At 43.0% G+C, this 20,163-nt stretch overlaps 2 protein-coding genes across 2 annotated transcripts in view; both read left to right on the top strand.

The window, feature by feature from the left end:
* The first annotated feature begins 4,215 nt into the window (after positions 1–4,215).
* On the top strand, positions 4,216–13,009 carry LOC116357433 (delphilin-like). The gene is made up of 5 exons (XM_031804588.1): positions 4,216–4,236; positions 4,344–4,460; positions 5,240–5,575; positions 5,817–5,971; positions 13,006–13,009. The coding sequence occupies exons 1-5, from the start codon at positions 4,216–4,218 to the stop codon at positions 13,007–13,009; spliced, it is 633 nt and encodes a 210-aa protein (XP_031660448.1).
* Positions 13,010–15,125: 2,116 nt separating this feature from the next.
* Positions 15,126–20,163, top strand: part of grid2ipb (glutamate receptor, ionotropic, delta 2 (Grid2) interacting protein, b) — a 19,022-nt gene continuing 13,984 nt past the window's right edge. Inside the window, 2 exon segments of the mRNA XM_031804587.1 lie at positions 15,126–16,038; positions 17,509–17,612. Of these exon segments, the coding sequence (XP_031660447.1) occupies positions 15,746–16,038; positions 17,509–17,612 (397 nt within the window). The 5' untranslated portion in view covers positions 15,126–15,745.

Here is a 20,163-nt window from a genome sequence, read left to right as displayed (position 1 = left end):
GTTCTTGTCCCTAGGCGTGTGGTGCAGAGCGCCTGCTCCCTCTGTATGGAAGAAACTGAAAAATATCATCACGAGTCCACTTCAATTTACTTTCACTGACTTAACAGTCCCCAAACTCTTCTTCACCCAACCTGACACCAGATATGGATCAGTCAGAAGGCAAGGATCCATTCTCCACAAAATTCTCACTCCCACTGGGAAAGAATAATCTCTGTCACCCTTTCTTCCCACTCTTCACAGGCATATCAAACTCAAAACTCAAAAACTCTGAATCCGCTCCTCCTTCAAACTCTATGTCACTCTCATCAGTCTCAAGTTCTGAGCTACTAAATTACGTTTTTCCATTTTTGTACTTCTCTCTCAACATCCTCTCCTGTCCCAGGTTTTCCCCCTGTTGTTTCTTCAACTTTTCCGCTTTCTTCAAAGCTACTGAAAAACTGTTTTCCATTTTTGTATTTGACACCTATCCACCTCCCGTTCTCAACCTCCATATTCACAACCCACAGGACTCAAGCTACCAAAAAGTCCCTTGTTTCTCAGAACATCTTCCATTGCTCTGTAACCTCCGGGACGATTAGCACAGCACTGGTGTGACGTCAAAAAACCTTAGTGTTGCTTCTCGGCTTATGATGGCAAGGTTTGTTGTTAGTCATTTACAGTCAAGTTCCTAAATTCAATTCAGTTAGACTAAAATGCGTTAGACTTGTTTGACTTTACATTAACTCAAGCTTTTTGCAAATTGACTACACATTGAAAATTCATGAATAAGTAGAAATGGTCACCATTTTACCCCATTTCAATATTGTGCACCTGCTCCTCAGTTGCACACAAAACAAAATACATCATGATGACACAAGCTGTTGGATCTGGTTGCTGGGCTTTGCCTGCATTTTCAAACAGGCCCTGCTCTCATGTTACACATTACTGTTAGTGAGAGGAGTGTTACTTAGAGGCACTTGCTCTGTAGTGTATTCCTTCATCTTCTCAGGGACTTGAAAGGTAAGACTGCATCTTATTCTACTCTTTCTGAAATAATAATGTTGGTTGTAGACTCCACAGTTTGTTTGTGTTGGGAATCTCCACATTTTCTTCACTTCCACACCAGCTGCTTCAATTTAGGCTGTTGTTACATGATGATGGTTTCAGCAGCTATTAACTCTCGCAGTTGTATTCATTTGTTTCCGTATCTAAATGACTTGATTGAATATTGCTGTCGTTTTGGTCTTGTCAGTCTCTGCTTTAAACAACGTAATGTCTTGCCAATGTTGCTGAATGAACAAATAGTCCGGTACCTACCGACCAGTGTGGGTCAACCTACTTCAGGCTCACTGACCTGTATAATGTCACTTGCTCTCACTTGCTCTTCCTTATTCCTCTATACATGTGAAGTGACCATCTTGAGCGAGGTGTAAGATGAGAGTTTGGAGATACAAGCATGGCTGGAAAATAATTCACCTGGCCCTGTATGTATAACCAGGGCTGTGCTGTTTCTTTAACTTAAATATGACATGGGTACTTCTGCACTTCTGCTGTTTTCTGTTGGAAAATAAGTCATTTACGTAGCTGTCTTAGTATACATACTAGTGTACAGTATTTAGGCCAATTATAGGCCAGGTGTTATTACTGTTACTACATCCATTTGTTATTACTATGCTATTACAATGTTATTACTGTTACTACATCCATTTGTTATTACTATGCTATTACAATGTTATTACTGTTACTACATCCATTTGTTATTACTATGCTATTACAATGTTATTACTGTTACTACATCCATTTGTTATTACTATGCTATTACAATGTTATTACTGTTACTACATCCATTTGTTATTACTATGCTATTACAATGTTATTACTGTTACTACATCCATTTGTTATTACTATGCTATTACAATGTTATTACTGTTACTACATCCATTTGTTATTACTATGCTATTACAATGTTATTACTGTTACTACATCCATTTGTTATTACTATGCTATTACAATGTTATTACTGATTTCATTTAGAAGAAAAACTGAAAACTACTCTCACAGTAGCCCTGTGCCGTGCTCCATAAAGTCCCTCATCTCCAATAAAAGTCTCTCTCTACAATGAACCCCTCTCATTAACCCCCTGCTATTTTGTGTAGGTTTATTTTTACACCCTCCTCTGATCAGTAATTAAATTATCCGGATTGTGTGGGTGATGAACCTTTTTCGTTTTGAATTCATGTACTGCACATGCACTGACATACTGTATATACCACAACTCACTGGCAGTGCTCAATTACTATTGACTGAGGGCCATGTGACTAACTAACTAGCCTGCTGATTGCCCTTATGTTTCCCAATACTCTATTTCACTGTAAATTACCCCAGGGACAGGTTGCTGCAGCAATGTTTTAAAGTAACCCAGATCAGAGGCATACATACGTACCACTGTGTGGATATCTCCACAACCCTAACCCTAGTGAAGGGGGGCATGTGTCCCTGTCCTGATGGGGGGTGGAGGGGGAGTTTAAGATTCAGCCTGTAATCCCACTAATCCAGAGCAAAGTCTTAAATTGCCCCTGCTCCTTCTCAATGGGACTGAGCATTGTGGCACACACTTATACACCAGCACACATACACTACAATACACACCACACATATTAACGCGCCCAGGCAGACGCTCCAATTAGTGTGCTCATCGACCCCTCGCCGATCGACACACACACAGTGATTCTGGGCCATTCTCCGTCCCTTGGAGAGGTACCTAGCCGTGAGAGAGAGCAGGAAAAGAGACAGAGGAGTATTTATAGAAGAAAATGGGGCCTCACAATACCCTTTTTGGAGAGAGGTTTTATTAAGGAGCGGAGTGGAGCGAGGGTGTCCCAGTTTTATGGTTAACACTGTGCAAACGGGCTGGAGGACTGCAAGGGCACATTCTGAGAGGAGATGCTGGAGCAACTCTGTGTCAAGTCTCCACTGGTGTTCCATGCACTGTCACCCTTTTCTCGTGTTGAGGTGGCAATGTGGATGACTCTGAATATAAGTTATATTTAATTGGCAACCCCTCTTGTTTAAATGGGGGTTGTTGTTGTGGTCCGAGTTTTTTTTTAAATTCTTGTGACACAGTTAGGGAGCCAGGTTGGATACTAGCTCACATGCAGGCCACCTGCCGTTTGAACAAGTCTGATACAAGATGAAGAAATTTCTGCAGAACAAGAAAGGCAGATACTCTTTCAGGAACCAGAACAAGCCTGCCGTTCCTCGCTATCCATCTAAGGATGACTGTAAGTCTGTCTGTATGACTTTTATCGACTTGTTGAAACACATGACTGTACTGTTTCAAGGCTTTTGAGGTTGCAAACAGAAACTGTCTCTGTTGTAGGGTTAATGTTAGATTATCTGTTGCACATGATCAAACAGAATAGATATTTGTATAATTCTATATTTGGTATGTGTGACCAGGGACATTTTTGGAAGCAAACTCATGTATTCATTCTGATCCTGTTTTAATGCTGTATATCTGTTATAGTTTATATAATGTTGTAAATCTTCCAAAATGAAACATTAGTGATTGGAGTGTATTACCCCAAAAAGCACAATAATCTGCACTCCTAGATTTAAATGTGTTTTCTGTGATTGGTTATGGCAGATATTTTTGCATAGAAAACATTGCTTCTTGTACACTTGAGTCATTCTCATGCAAGTAATAGAGTGGCATTATTTCCTAGCCTTCCGTCAGATAGAGATTCCGTGAACTTGGATTCACTTTGGAAGAGAGTGCTTCCCGCTCCTCAAGGTCAAGTACTCTGAGATGCCTTTGGAGTTTTGTTCGAGGTCGGCGACCCCAAGGGTTTGACAGGGGCTGAGAGCACCGCACTGCTTCTCTTATTCTCGTCTCAATCCGCAGGCGACAGAACATCTTTCAGTTGATCCTCATCATACTCCATGTGTTTCTTCATGCTCCTCTCCTCTTTGTCATTCTTATTTTCTCTCGTGTAGTCATTGCGATGCCGACGTCCAATCAGTGCTGGCCAGAGGAGTTTGGCTTCCAGATGGGAGGAAGTGGTCCTAGCTACATCCTGTCTGTGGAGGAGGGGAGCAGTGCCTACCTGGCGGGGCTGCAACCAGGTGACCAGGTCAGAGAGATTCTAGATTCTAAGCTAAACCGAAAGGCCTAATCAGTAATTATTTCAATCCTTTATTTAACCATTATTTAACAAGGCAAGACAATTGTCAAACATGCATTTAATTGTACTACAGGTATGTTATACTATGATGTTATGATAATAGTGTAATAGTATGAACAGGGATTCATACTAGAAAAGCTGTTTCTCGGTCTCTTCCTTATACTGTCTCTCTGTGATCAGGTGCTGGAGATCGAGGGCCAGAATGTGTCCACTTTGGGATTCCAGGCTGTCATCGCCATCGCTCAGACCCAGAGGAACATCCCTCCCAGCATCGGAGTTGTGTCTCGCATCCAGCAGGTCTGAACTCGCTCTGACTGGGACTCACCTGGCACCATTATGTTGTAGCACAATGTTTGATACTTCTGATTGATTTTAAGTTCCTTTTTCTGTATTTCTGTTTGTGCCTACTGAAAATCAGACTCACTGTATTTCTTATTTTTTTCGTTGTTGTATTTTACCCCCTTTTTCTCCCCAATTCTTTCGATCTTGGCTCATCGCTGCAACTCCCCAACGGGCTCGGGAGAGGCGAAGGTGGAGTCATGCGTCCTCCAAAACATGACCCACCTAACCCCACTCCTTAACACCTGCCAGCTTAACCCGGAAGCCAGCCGCACCAATGTGTCAGAGGAAACACCGTTCAACTGGCACCCGTTGTCAGCCTGCAGGCACCCGGCCCGCCACAAGGAGTCGCTAGAGCACGATGAGCCAAGCAAAGGCTCACCGGCCAAACCCTCCCCTAACCCAGATGATGCTGAGACAATTGTGCGCTGTCCTATGGGACTTCCGACCACTGCCGGTTGTGGCACAGCCCGGGATATGAACCCGAGACCGTAGTAACACGTCTAGCACTACAGCATATAATGCAGTGCCTCAGACTGCTGCGCCACTCAGGAGCCCCCGACTCACTGTATTTCTGATACCTCATGTAACCTCAGAAACTGTAGGGGCAATCCTGGATTTGCCATGCTAATTTCATCGGCAAAGCCACACTTTTCAATTCATTAGTGAAAATAAATTCTCTCTATCTTAATATAATACAGTGAAAGTTAAATAAGAATTAAATCTCTGCTTCTCAGATGGACATCACCCCGGGTCCTGACGGTCGTTTTGGCTTCACCATCGTGGGAGACTGCCCCCTCCTGGTGGAGGATTGTTCCCCCTGCTCTCCGGCAGGACGAGGTGGCCTGCGGGCCGGCGACTACGTCATGGAGGTCAACAGGATCCCGGTGAGGCACCACGAGATGGCGGCGGCGCTGATCAAGGCGTCCCAGGGGCGTACGCTGAGACTAGGGGTGCTGTGTCTGGGGCCCAGACGGAAAATACGCAGCAGTGAGAGTATGGATGAGATACAGCTTGAGGGAGACGGGATGAGGACGGACCGCAAACACAAGGCCCTGGAGTTCAACAGGAAGGTGAGGCTTTCTATTAAACTAACTGTTGAATGAGTTGGAGCTATTCAAGGGAGTATTGATGTCCGGAGAAAACAACATTTTGAAAGAGAATACTTTACTGTTAAAAAATCATTACGCAAGCCTACTGAGCTTACTTCCTTAGTTAGCTAGTTGGATACTTTTTTGTGAAGGTATACCATCTTTCTTTAGGGAGTCTGTGTACTATATAGGCCCTTCAACAACAGTTATTGATATATTTCAGATTGACCAGATTTTGGGGGAGGAGCCTGAGGTGAAGGAGAAGTTGTTTGCGGTGCTGAAGCAGTATGCTGCGGAGAAGAAGGTTGATTGGCTGGCCTCTGTCCTCCCAGACATCCTCACCACTGACGAGCAGCAGACGCTCATCGGCCACATCAGGTACCTACCCTTGAGTCTCTGCTCCCAATGGTATCATCCATAGAATGTAAATAAAGATACATACTGTAGACTTAATCTGTAGTTGTGTTCAGTATTAGGCTCTTGAGAAAGAGGAGGTAGCCTACCACCTGTACTCCCTGCTGAATTTGACTCAGATTATGCCCACAGAGATACATTCAAACCTTCCCATTTTGATATATAGACATCCTAGTACAACCCAGGTGGGATGCAGCCTCCTAAAATCCCAATTTCGGAGTCCCAATGAAAAGTAATGGTAATCTATGGGGATTATTTTGCGATGGGTGTGTAAACAGGCTTTTCCAATTGCTCATTTTGCTGGTGGAGGGATTACGGTGAGCTTGCTTAGTGTCAAGCATTGTGAACGTTATCACAAGACCCCATCTGCTGCAGACAGGGCTCTAAGACCAGACGGAGAGCACACGACACCGGTACCTTGGTCTTGTCTTGAATCGAAATTAAGTTCAGAATCTAAAATGACACCTAGTGTTTTATCTTTATTGCCTGTGAATTAAAATGTGAGGCCAGATTCTCTCTCTGTGCTTTGACACCAACAAGAAGTACCTTGGTCTTGTCTTGATTTAGCTGGAGGAAGTTGTGAGCCATCCAAGTATTTAAATCACAAATACCAGCTAAAATCAGACCCCTTGACTTATTCCACCTTTTGTTACGTTACACTTTTTCTTTTTTGTTACATTATTCTAAAATCGATTGAATAGTTTTTCTCCCTCATCAATCTACACACAATATCCCATAATGACAAAGCAAAACCAAGTTTTTAGAAATTTTTGCAAATGTTTAAAAAATGGAAAACTGATATCACATTTACATAAGTATTCAGACCCTTAACTCAGTACTTTGTTGAAGCACCTTTGGTAGCAATTATAGCCTCAAGTCTTATTGGGTATGACGCTACAAACTTGGCACACCTGTATTTGGGGAGTTTCTCCCATTCTTCTCTGCAGATCCTCTCAAGCTCTGTCAGGTTGAATGGGGAGTGTCGCTGCACTGCTATTTTCCGGTCTTTCCAGAGATGTTCGATCGAGTTCAAGCCTGACCTCTGGCTGGGCCACTCAAGGACATTCAGAGACTTGTCCAGAAGCCACTCCTGCACTGTCTTGGTTGTGTGCTTAGGGTCGTTGTCCTGTTGGGAGGTGAACCTTCACCCCAGTCTTAGGTCCTGAGCGCTCTGGAGCAGGTTTCATCAAGGATCTCTCTGTACTTTTCTCAGTTCATTTTTCCCTCAATCTTAGTCTCCCAGTCCCTGCTGCTGAAAAACACCCCCATAGCATGATGCTGTCACCCCCATGCTTCACCGTAGGGATGGTACCAGGTTTACTCCTGACGTTACGCTTCGCATTCAGGCAAAAAAGTTCAATCTTGGTTTCATCAGACCAGAGAATCTGGTTTATCATGGTCTGAGAGTGCCTTTTTTTTTAGGTGCCTTTTAGCAAACTCCAAGTGGGCTGTAATGTGTCTGGCCACTCTACCATAAAGGCCTGATTGGTGGAGTGCTGCAGAGATGGTTGTCCTTCTGGAAGGTTCTCGCATCTCCACAGTGGAACTCTGGAGCTCTGTCAGAGTGACCATCAAGTTCTTGGTCACCTCCCTGACCAAGGTCCTTCTCCCCCGATTGCTCAGTTTGGACGAGCGACCAGCTTTAGGAAGCGTCTTGGTGGTTCCAGACTTCTTCCATTTAAGAATTATGGAGGCCACTATGTTCTTGGGGACCTTCAAGGCTGCAGAAATGTTTTTGTACCCTTCCCCAGATCTGTGCCTCGACACAATCCTGTCTCTGAGCTCTTTGGACAATTCCTTCGACCTCTTGGCTTGGTTTTGCTCTGACATGCACTGCCAACTGTGGGACCTTATATAGACAGGTATGTGGCTTTCTAAATCATGTCAATTGAATGTACCACAAGTGGACTCCAATCAAGTTGTAGAAACATCCCAAGGATGATTAATGGAAATAGGATGCACCTGATCTCAATTTCGGGTCCCATAGCAAAGTTTCTAAATATTTAAGTAAATAAGGTATTTCTGTTTTTTTTAAATAAATGAGCAAACACTTCTAAAAACTTGTTTTTGCTTCGTCATTATAGCGTATTGTGTAGATTTATGAGGAAAACAAATAATTTAATACATTTTAGAATAAGACAGTAACATAACAACATTTTTAACTGGAACGGAGAGGCCAACCAACCTCTCCAGTCTGTCCAGAAGGACATCATGGTCAACAGTGATGAATGCAGCACTTAAATCCAATAGTACAAGGACAGAGAGCTGTTTGGCATCTGTGTTAGCTCTAAGGTCATTTATTACTTTAACTAAGGCGATCTCTGTGCTGTGGTGGGCACAACAACCAGATTGGATTTCTTCAAAAATATAGTTGGCACTTAAAAACGTATTTTGCTGTTTGAAAACCAATTTCTCCAGAAATGGAAGGTTGGAGATTGGTCGAAATTGCTAAAGAGCTGAAGAATCTAGATTACTTTTCTTCAGAAGGGGTTTCACCATTGCAGTTTTTAGTGCAGTAGAGAAAGTGCGTGTGAACAGGGAGTGATTAACAATAGCTTGCACTTCTTCAGATATGCAACTAAAAACTGGTTTGAAGAAGGTGGTGGGGATAGGATCCAGAAGGCAGGTAGAAGGCTTAAGTTGTGATATCACTTTCCTGAGCATGTCAACCAGGGAAAATAAATCCATATTAACTTTGCGTGGTAGGCTAGGACACATATCGAACTTCTCATCAGGTCTTGCTTGACTGATACCCACATAATGTTGGTTATCTTATCTCTGAAATATGCCGCAAACTCATCACATTTAGATGTGGAGAAATGTTCACATAGGTTTGCGGGGGTAGGATTTATCAGGCCATCAATGGTCAAGAAGAGCACTCTCTCATTATTCTGATTATTAGTGATCCAGTTAGAAAACTTCTAATTGACTTGTTATATATGCCATTTAAGACTGAGATTCACTTTTCCTGGGTTACAGCAAGGTCAGTGTACTTAGAAAGTAGTTTTTCCTTTTCTCGCAGCCAAGCTAACAGCCAAGCTAACAGCCAGAGGATCTCTTCCCTAAGATGCATGATGGTGGTGCATTTTCCAGTTCCACCTTGTCTTCATCTTGTGATTGTGTGGAAATCATCTCACACCTGACACATTTGTGCCCAGCCATTTGTGCCCAGTTCACGATAATCACTGGTTGAGTTGAGTGCCATTGATGATCAGAACAATGGCAAAGCCAGTTTTAGTGTGGTCATTTCAAATTCTACCCGATGTCGACAAATCTTGCCAGCCTTGTTCCTGTCTGAGATCAGCTCAAGGATCTGCCAATTGGATTCATCACTGTCTCTGCCTTTTTTAATTAAATTTGTTTGTTTGTGACCTCAACTGAACTCAGAGAATACTGGCTGCTATGGCTAAAGACTCATGTTGTCAGACATTTTAATGAAGATATATTTGCATAACCGTTTGTTTTATGTTTTTTCTTGTGTGAAAACGACCAACAAGACGCTCACTAAACCCTTTTAATCCAAGTACACTTTTTCCTTTAGAGTTGTCGAGATTACTGTTACTTCTATACTCTATGAAGGGAATAAATTAGAGAGGGGGATGGGCATATTTAATGTGAGATGACACTGTCGGTTTCTAAGTCGTTAATCTGATTAGTTGGTATGAGGAATCCATCTGAGGGAATTTGGACCATGTGGTCATCCGGCTGGGGTCTTACCAGACCATATCTTTGATTATCTGACCTTAACTTGTATTTACTAGAGGGAGGCAACGACACAGAGGTAAACAATGTGGATGTGGTGGATTGTGGGTATTGTATCTCAATGTCACTTACCGGTACAGTCTTTACCGTGAAATACTTGTTTACGAGCCCTTCCCAACAATGCAGAGTTTAAAAATCATCATAAAAATACAAATAAAATAGTAACACAAGAAGAATAAATTAAAATACACAAGAATGGAGCCAGTACCAGATCACTGTGCAGAGGTATGAGCTATTTGAGGTAGATACACTACCCTTCAAAAGTTTGGGGTCACTTTTTTCCATGAACTCATACATGAAATGAGTTGCAAAATGAATAGGAAATATAGTCAAGATGTTGACAAGGTTATAAATAAAGATTTGTAATATAAATAACAATTGTGTCATTCAAACTTTGCTTTCGTCAAAGAATCCTCCATTTGCAGCAATTACAGCCTTGCAGATCTTTGGCATTCTAGTTGTCCATTTGTTGAGGTAATCTGAAGAGATTTCACCCCATGCTTCCTGAAGCACTACCCACAAGTTGGATTGGTTTGATGGGCACTTCTTACGGTCAAGCTGCTCCCACAACAGCTTAATAGGGTTGAGATCCGGTGACTGTGCTGGCCACTCCATTATAGACAGAATACCATCTGACTGCTTCTTCCCTAAATAGTTCTTACATAGTTTGGAGCTGTGCTTTGGGTCATTGTCTTGTTATAGGAGGAACTTGGCTCCAATTAAGCGCCGTCCACAGGGTTTGGCATGGCGTTGCAAAATGGAGTGATAGCCTTCCTTCTTCAAGATCCATTTTACCCTGTACAAATCTCCCACTTTACCACCACCAAAGAACCCCCAGACCATCACATTGCCTCCACCATGCTTGACAGATTGAATGAAGCACTCCTCCAGCATCTCACGAATGTCTTTGTGATCCAAACACCTCAAACTCTGTCCCGTGTCTGTGTTTTTTCCCCCATCTTAATCTTTTCTTTTTATTGGCCAGTCTGAGATATGGCTTTTTCTTTGCAACTCTGCCTAGAAGGCCAGCATCCCGGAGTTGCCTCTTCACTGTTGACGTTGAGACGGGTGTTTTGTGGGTACTGTTTAATGAAGCTGCAAGTTCAGGACTTGTGAGGCATCTGTTTCTCAAACTAGACACTTTAATGTACTTGTCCTCTTGCTCAGTTGTGCACCGGGGCCTCCCACTCCTCTTTCTATTCTGGTTAGAGCCAGTTTGCGCTGTTCTGTGAAGGGAGTAGTACACAGCGTCGTACGAGATCTTCAGTTTCTCGCATGGAATAGCCTTCATTTCTCAGAGCAAGAATAGACTGACGAGTTTCAGAAGAAAGTTCTTTATTTCTGGCCATTTTGAGCCTGTAATCGAACCCATAAATGCTGATGCTCCAGATGCTCAACTAGTTTTATTGCTTCTTTAATCAGAACAACAGTTTTCAGCTGTGCTAACATAATTGCAAAAGGGTTTTCTAATGATCAATTAACCTTTTAAAATGATAAACTTGGATTAGCTAACATAACGTGCCATTGGAACACAGGAGTGATGGTTGCTGATAATGGGCCTCTGTACGCCTATGTAGATATCCCATAAAATATCTGCCGATTCCAGTTACAATAGTCATTTACAACATTAACAATGTCTACACTGTATTTCTGATCAATTTGATGTAATTTGAATGGACAAAAAATGTGCTTTTCTTTAAAAAACAAGGACATTTCTAAGTGATCTGAACTTTTGAACGTATGTACATGAAGGCAGAGTAAAGTGACTAGGCATCAGGATAGATATTAATAGAAGTAAAATAAAGTTTGCGTATTGAGAATGTATGTGTGTGTGTGACGTGTCGTAATGCGTGTGTGCGTTATGTCGGTATGCGTGTGTGTGTTAGGTTTGTGTATGCATAGGTAGTGCATGTGAATGTGTGTGGGTTTTGTGTGGGAGTGTCAATGCAGTGTGCGAGAGTGAGTATGTATATGGTGTGTATATATAGTCTGGTGAGTGTGCGTAGGGTCAGTGCAATATAAAGTCACATCCTTTGGGTACCATTAATATGCTATATCAGGTAGGTAGGGATGCCTAACAATTTGGGTCCTGAGTTTTTCCTGAACACATGACCAGACCAGAGAAAAGTCTTAGTGATATGATTAGACACTCATTATAGAAATTGTTATACTGTAAGATCCTGTACTATCTAAGGTTATACGGTTGTGTATGAATAATTTAATATTCAAATGCAAAGCGATTTTGTTCAATAAGACAGTGATTCCTGATCCCCAGAGGACAGCGACACTTCTTTCCTTCTTTATTCTCTAAATATAGACTGAGTGGCATTTAACAGAACCAGGAAAATGTGTTTGTTTTATTCCACTGAATTGGACTCTCTCCCTCCTCTCCTCCTCTTTCTTTCTCTCTCTCTCGCTCTTGCGCTCGCTCTCTTTTTTTTCGCTAACCCCCCCCCACCCTCTCTGTGTGGATTTTCTATGATGGATTTTTATCTTAATTATTGTGCTTTAAGCTCTTGCTCGTCTGTGGTTGGTGACCGTTCTCCCTTCTCCCTGGCGATGGTTCTTGGATGCACCATGCTGATTTTGTCCCATACCATTATACTGCATTAAGACTTCAACATACCATTTGTGAACCTATGCACTTACTCACATTTACTATTGTACAATCCTCATAACGTTCCTTCTGATTCTGAAATATGACAGACTACTGACAGTAATGAGCTGTTTGGGGTGAGTACTGGTTTTATTGTTGGGTGTTTTGGGCTGTGGTACTTGCATTTGTTTTGCAGTGGTGTACTGCTGAATGCACACATCTGTTTCAGTACAGGTAGAGACACCACAGTGTTGTGTGTCCGACTTGCTGTAGGTGGGCAGATAATTATCCTGCTACAGTACTGTACCTGTAGTGTGTGTTGGCTGGCAGCCCATGCTCTTTTTCAGAGACTTGTTTGAGTGTTTTCTACTATTTATTGTTGTGCAATGATTTAATGCAGTGGTCTGAATTGCTTTTTTGCAGAATTGAATTCAGTGTTAACTGTACACTTTCTTGCTTGCGTATTGACTCTCGTCACTTGAGTGAGACAACATGAAACATTCCAAGGATTTTCTACTAGATTATATGAATCATACTTTTTGTCTCTAGCGATTCCTAGAATACGCAATAACCTAGAACTCATCATGATAAGTGATGGGGCTTTTTTTGTATCTAATCTCTTGTGTTGTTTTTTCTATAGCTAAAACTGGATTATGGAAGCTCCAGACTATTATGTAATTGTAGTCTGTGAAAACGTTACCCTAAAAATGACTGAACTTAAGGTGCTATTGATCATTTGATTTATTGATCCTGCCATGTTTGATGTATTGGTATAGGAGTTATTGCTGCCATAATGATTGTGTTTAAGGAAGCTAAACTAATGTCGACAAAAAGAGTCTTCTTTAATGTGGTGGTGCATACCATAGAAGTGTAATGTACTGTAACTACAAAAGCCTCCTCACACATGTACAGTAAATTACAGCATTACTCCATCTAGCAAATCACTTTACAATTTACATCCAATCTCAACCATTGATCTTCCCTCATAGGTCATTATCACATTGCTCTCCTACTGCAACGCTCCATTTCCAGACAGTTTGGAGTGTATTTGATAGGTGTATTAGAGAAATAAAGGAGGTTTCAGCTGCGTAATCACCACCATTACTGGTCAATGCTTTATTGGCCTTAAAAAGCTTCCTAATGGTGGAAGACATCTGGGTCTGATGGCCACTGACCAACGACATAGTGACCCTAATAACTGGTCTTCAAACCACATAATTATCTCCTAAATCCCTCCCCTCAATCTTTAATGTCCACCGGTCATTTAGTGCCTGGCAATGGACAGTGTGGCAAAGCAAAGTAATAAATAGCGACAGTACAGTCTCTCACATCTGGAATGGAAATTAAATGAGGTCTCCCAGTTAGATTTCTATTTGTCATTTCTCCCTTTGGAGACATCCATCCTCCCTCCACCGTCTTAGATAATTATAGAGCACCACTCAACTCTGCTGCAAATGAGGTCACATTGGCTGAAAACTCAATTAGTTCCAAAGATAAGACAGTTTAGACAACTTTTATGATGAGGCGGCTGTTTGAAAAAAATCAAATCTTGTATTGAGCAGTGAAGGCTCAATTGTAGTTGTGGTGGCAGATAAGGTTTTCTTAGAAATACCACTGAAGGACACAAGGATGCCAGATAATAATGTGGCTAGAGATGTAGAAAAGCTAGTAGAGAGAAAGCGACTCTGTGGGTTGGTGAGAGACCAAGCTAAACGATGCTGCATAAGTACATCACAACAGTAATGAGTGTCCACAAATCGCTTTCCGTGGAACAGCAGGTTCTACACGGGTTCCAGATAGGTCTCCATGTGTCTGGATAACTCAGGAGCACTGTGGAAGAATCCTAGCTAATTAGCAGAACATTCCCCAATGGTGGCTAGAATCCTTATTGTCTCTGTGTCCAATTTGCTTGATTTAGCTGTCCAACTTGTTTGAATTTGCATAATTTGCTAGTTCATTTTTACACGTTTCTGCTTCTCGATTCTCTTCCCTATAGCTGTCACTCTCCTTTGGTTCTTTCCTCGGGTGTCATTGACTCTGTTTCATGTCGGTGTGTTTCGTGTTTATTGTTGTGTTTATTTATGAAAACACTCACTCCCTGAACTTGCTTCCCGACTCTCAGCACACTCGTTACATTTATACTGTATGTACTCACATGATCTGTATTGGATGATGTGTTCATTGGGAGCATGTGTTTTAATTCCCATAAACAATTCCATCTGTATTAATGCAATGTTGTTCATCAGTTCTAATTTGCTAATGCATACACACCGTTCCTGTTTAAACCAGTGGTCCGCTGCCCTCTGTGTGTGTGTGCGCGTGTGGTGTGTGTGTGTGTGTTGTTTTCATCATCAGCTGTTGCTTTTACATCTGTGTCACAATTGCTGTAATGAACCGTATGTTTTATATCTTCAATTAGCAAATAATTAGTTATCTGATTAAATAACACCATACCGCTGTTCTCTTGGTTACGTTATTAAAGACAGACAAGACGATGGCTTTGATCAGTGTGATTGTCTACATGATGAGAAGATGATAATCCTTCACCTCATATCATTCTCCCTCTGAGAATCCCACAGTTCCTAGAGATGCTCAGAAAAGCTATTGTTCTGCTCCTTAGATAGATAGGCAGGCAGGCAGATAGATAGAGAGATGACAGCAAGAGAGAGAACAAGAGAGGGAGAAAGGGAGAGAAAAGTGATAGAGTAATATATTGCTGACTCCCACACCTTTGCTGTCGCTGTGTTGGTATCTCAAGCTGCAGCAGAGTGAATCCACACTGTAGCAAATGACGCCACTGCACAGAGGGCTGCCTCACTGACTGGCTCTATAGACATCTCTCTCCCTCTTTCTCGCTATCCAACCTTCACTTCTCTTCTTTATCCATGGACTACAGCGACTAAATGGAAACGTAGCGACTTTTTAGAAGAAGTGCGTTTGTTTTGTTTCTCGTCAATCTATAGATTTCTAAGTATGTTTTATGATGATTCTCTTTCACCAAGTCAACAGTGATATGTATTCAGCTGCGTGAATTTTCTTCTCCAACCTGGATGCTTGTTTCTTAGTTCTAGCTCTGACTTTTTCCTCTGAATCTCAGATCAGGGCTTTGGTATGAGTGGTGTGGTTTTTTGGCACCAGAGTTGATCAGACTACTGAGGTATCTAGTAATACCTTCTGATTCCCGGAGATCTCCGGAGATCTACATAATCTCTCTCTTCATCATCTCTGATTCCTCTGGGCAGAGGTGACAGACTGTTGAAGGGTGACTGCTGAGGTCTACCTGGTGGTAGCCCCTTGGATCCAGGGGGAACTCCACCCATCCACCTCTCCACCCTCCCCCTACTTTCTCTTCCTCTTTACATGCTGGTCCCTCTCTCACCATGTTCACCAGGATCTTCATCCCCAAGAAGCACCGGCAGCGGTTTGACGAGGCCGTTTCCCAGAGCCTGATCCAGAGGATCTGTCGCAGTAAGAGCATCAGCGAGCCGGGCCCACAGGGCCGTCTGAGACGTAGCCGCAGCGAGGACCACCCCGATCGCCACTACGGCTCCAAACGGGCCAGCTCAGTACCCCGGGACCCCGGGGAGGACAGAGGGGGAAAGGAGAGAGGAGAGAGGGGGTACAGGAAGTCTATGTCCGGCATACCTGTGCATCAATCAGGAGCCAATCAGAGGTTAGTATACAGTATGGTGTATTTAGCTATGACTCCCACTCACCTGAGAGAGAGAAGATTTAGAATATGCTGTTTGTGTGGTTGGAGTTGGAAATAATGGACATTAATTGGACTTAAAATTACTACTGAAGGACATTTAAAAAATAAGTGTTCCAACCCTCTGGGTAATATCTGGGTAATTCTCTAAATGTTTAAATGTGATGTTTGTTGATAGATGATTTGGAAGCACCTGTTGATTAGGGAACCGTCTCTGTTAACCATTGAGTCTGTTTACTCACCTGATATTATAACGCCACACAACGATTATATCTTTCAGGGTCCAACCGATAATAACATGGAGGAATTAAGATTATGACTCAGAAAGTCAGTAGCATACAGCAGGCTCAGCTCAAGCCATACAGTAGCTCACTCCATTCTAGTTTTACAGATATACTTTGCAGTAGACTCAAGTCCGTGTTTTACCAACAGCCCCTCCCCTCCCCATGGCCTATATCCTAATGAGCAGCATGTTGGAATATGTCCTGTGTAATCATCTACCAACTTCCTTTTGAGGGGTAGGTTTCAAGTCAATATGGAATAGTGAATAGAGCAATATTGAAATCTCCAGTGATGATAGGTTACTTGATTGATTGTTAATAAAATCATCAACATCATGTTTTTAGCTCCTCTTCTGTGCTGCTTCTTGGGTTATGGAATGGTACTGATGTATATAAAGTACAAATGGTAGATGAGGGGAGAGATGAGATCTGTTTTCTTCACCTTTTCTAACCCACCAGGTTCTTATCCCCAGTGCTTTGCAGTGCTGAGCCTACCCTCTGTGTCTCTGTACGTATAGCACAGTACAGTACTCTAAAAGCCCATTTGAATAGTTTTCATCTGTCCCGTTGTACATAACAAGCATAAAGACAATCAAATAATGGATTTTACCCCGTTTCCTCTCCTCTCCTTCTTCTGCTTTATGGAACTCCTGTTTATATCATATGATGTTGCCTTGAGTAGTTTCCATGGCAACCGTGATATCTCCATCCCAGTCTTTGATGGTAATGCTTCTTTCTGGGAGCCAGGGAACAGAGGCATCACTGTCTGAGCTGGAAATTATACCTGTTATGTGGTATTCCTACTGGACACACTAGCTGCTGTTTATTTTTTACTCATTCACATTCCTTTATTGTTCAAGTTACATAACAGACAGCGTGATGTGGGCATGATAATATGAAATCCCTGTAGAATTGTTATTTACTGTTGAGAATGCTAGGCTATTCTAAACACCCAGTAGTACTTGATAAATACAGTTGAAAGCTGTTGAAAGCCCATTGATAAAACATCAGTACACAACAAAGGTAGTAATGTAGTTCCTGAAATATCACAACTATAATGTTACAACCATATCTTTTACTACTTCTACTGTAAAAATGTATACAAATGTATGTTCTGACAGAAGATAATACACACTTTGTAATGTTCCCTCAGCCTCCATGCTCCCCCTAGGACAGTAAGGGTTTACAGAGGGAAGAAGAGTTTTGGGTTCACCCTGAGGGGGCATGCCCCTGTCTGTATCGACTCTGTCATCCCAGGTAAGTTATGACGCACTGCTGATTACACTTCTCTATGTGGTGCGTTGGGTGGATGAAGTTCTATGTTTTGTGTTGGGTAACACTGTATTGTACTGGGCTGGTATTAGGTGGGTGGTGTTGGCTGTTGGGGATGCTGTAGTCAGTAGTGGGTGTTATGTGTTTGGGATGCTGTGGTCAGTAGTGGGGGTTGTTAGATGTTTGGGATGCTGTGATCAGTAGTGGAGGTTGTTAGATGTTTGGGATGCTGTGGTCAGTAGTGGGTGTTATGTGTTTGGGATGCTGTGGTCAGTAGTGGGGGTTGTTAGATGTTTGGGATGCTGTGATCAGTAGTGGGGGTTGTTAGATGTTTGGGATGCTGTGGTCAGTAGTGGAGGTTGTTAGATGTTTGGGATGCTGTGGTCAGTAGTGGAGGTTGTTAGATGTTTGGGATGCTGTGGTCAGTAGTGGAGGTTGTTAGATGTTTGGGATGCTGTGGTCAGTAGTGGAGGTTGTTAGATGTTTGGGATGCTGTGGTCAGTAGTGGAGGTTGTTAGATGTTTGGGATGCTGTGGTCAGTAGTGGAGGTTGTTAGATGTTTGGGATGCTGTGGTCAGTAGTGGAGGTTGTTAGATGTTTGGGATGCTGTGATCAGTAGTGGGGGTTGTTAGATGTTTGGGATGCTGTGGTCAGTAGTGGAGGTTGTTAGATGTTTGGGATGCTGTGGTCAGTAGTGGGGGTTGTTAGATGTTTGGGATGCTGTGGTCAGTAGTGGGGGTTGTTAGATGTTTGGGATGCTGTGGTCAGTAGTGGAGGTTGTTAGATGTTTGGGATGCTGTGGTCAGTAGTGGAGGTTGTTAGATGTTTGGGATGCTGTGGTCAGTATTTTATGTATTTATTTATTTATTTAACCTTTATTTAACTAGGCAAGTCATTGGGATGCTGGGAAAGTGGGATGCTGTGATCAGTAGTGGAGGTTGTTAGGTGTTGGGGATGCTGTGGTCAGTAGTGGAGGTTGTTAGGTGTTTGGGATGCTGTGGTCAGTAGTGGAGGTTGTTAGGTGTTGGGGATGCTGTGGTCAGTAGTGGAGGTTGTTAGGTGTTGGAGATGCTGTGGTCAGTAGTGGAGGTTGTTAGGTGTTGGGGATGCTGTGGTCAGTAGTGGAGGTTGTTAGGTGTTTGGGATGCTGTGGTCAGTAGTGGAGGTTGTTAGGTGTTTGGGATGCTGTGGTCAGTAGTGGAGATTGTTAGGTGTTTGGGATGCTGTGGTCAGTAGTGGAGGTTGTTAGGTGTTTGGGATGCTGTGGTCAGTAGTGGAGGTTGTTAGGTGTTTGGGATGCTGTGGTCAGTAGTGGAGGTTGTTAGGTGTTTGGGATGCTGTGGTCAGTAGTGGAGGTTGTTAGGTGCTTGGGATGCTGTGGTCAGTAGTGGAGGTTGTTAGGTGTTTGGGATGCTGTGGTCAGTAGTGGAGGTTGTTAGGTGTTTGGGATGCTGTGGTCAGTAGTGGAGGTTGTTAGGTGTTGGGGATGCTGTGGTCAGTAGTGGAGGTTGTTAGGTGTTTGGGATGCTGTGGTCAGTAGTGGAGGTTGTTAGGTGTTTGGGATGCTGTGGTCAGTAGTCGAGGTTGTTAGGTGCTTGGGATGCTGTGGTCAGTAGTGGAGGTTGTTAGGTGTTTGGGATGCTGTGGTCAGTAGTGGAGGTTGTAAGGTGTTTGGGATGCTGTGGTCAGTAGTGGAGGTTGTTAGGTGTTGGGGATGCTGTGGTCAGTAGTGGAGGTTGTTAGGTGTTTGGGATGCTGTGGTCAGTAGTGGAGGTTGTTAGGTGTTTGGGATGTTGTGGTCAGTAGTGGAGGTTGTTAGGTGTTGGGGATGCTGTGGTCAGTAGTGGAGGTTGTTAGGTGTTTGGGATGCTGTGGTCAGTAGTGGAGGTTGTTAGGTGTTTGGGATGCTGTGGTCAGTCGTGGAGGTTGTTAGGTGTTTGGGATGCTGTGGTCAGTAGTGGAGGTTGTTAGGTGTTTGGGATGCTGTGGTCAGTAGTGGAGGTTGTTAGGTGTTTGGGATGATGTGGTCAGTAGTGGAGGTTGTTAGGTGTTTGGGATGCTGTGGTCAGTAGTGGAGGTTGTTAGGTGTTTGGGATGCTGTGATCAGTAGTGGAGGTTGTTAGGTGTTGGGGATGCTGTGGTCAGTAGTGGAGGTTGTTAGGTGTTGGGGATGCTGTGGTCAGTAGTCGAGGTTGTTAGGTGTTTGGGATGCTGTGGTCAGTAGTGGAGGTTGTTAGGTGTTGGGGATGCTGTGGTCAGTAGTGGAGGTTGTTAGGTGTTGGGGATGATGTGGTCAGTAGTGGAGGTTGTTAGGTGTTTGGGATGCTGTGGTCAGTCGTGGAGGTTGTTAGGTGTTTGGGATGCTGTGGTCAGTAGTGGAGGTTGTTAGGTGTTTGGGATGCTGTGGTCAGTAGTGGAGGTTGTTAGGTGTTTGGGATGCTGTGGTCAGTAGTGGAGGTTGTTAGGTGTTTGGGATGCTGTGATCAGTAGTGGAGGTTGTTAGGTGTTGGGGATGCTGTGGTCAGTAGTGGGGGTT

Source organism: Oncorhynchus kisutch, linkage group LG25 (genome assembly GCF_002021735.2).
Source record: "Oncorhynchus kisutch isolate 150728-3 linkage group LG25, Okis_V2, whole genome shotgun sequence".
Taxonomy (NCBI): domain Eukaryota; kingdom Metazoa; phylum Chordata; class Actinopteri; order Salmoniformes; family Salmonidae; genus Oncorhynchus; species Oncorhynchus kisutch.
The sequence above is the reverse complement of the archived record's forward strand: the minus strand, read 5'-3'. Positions and strand labels throughout refer to the sequence as shown.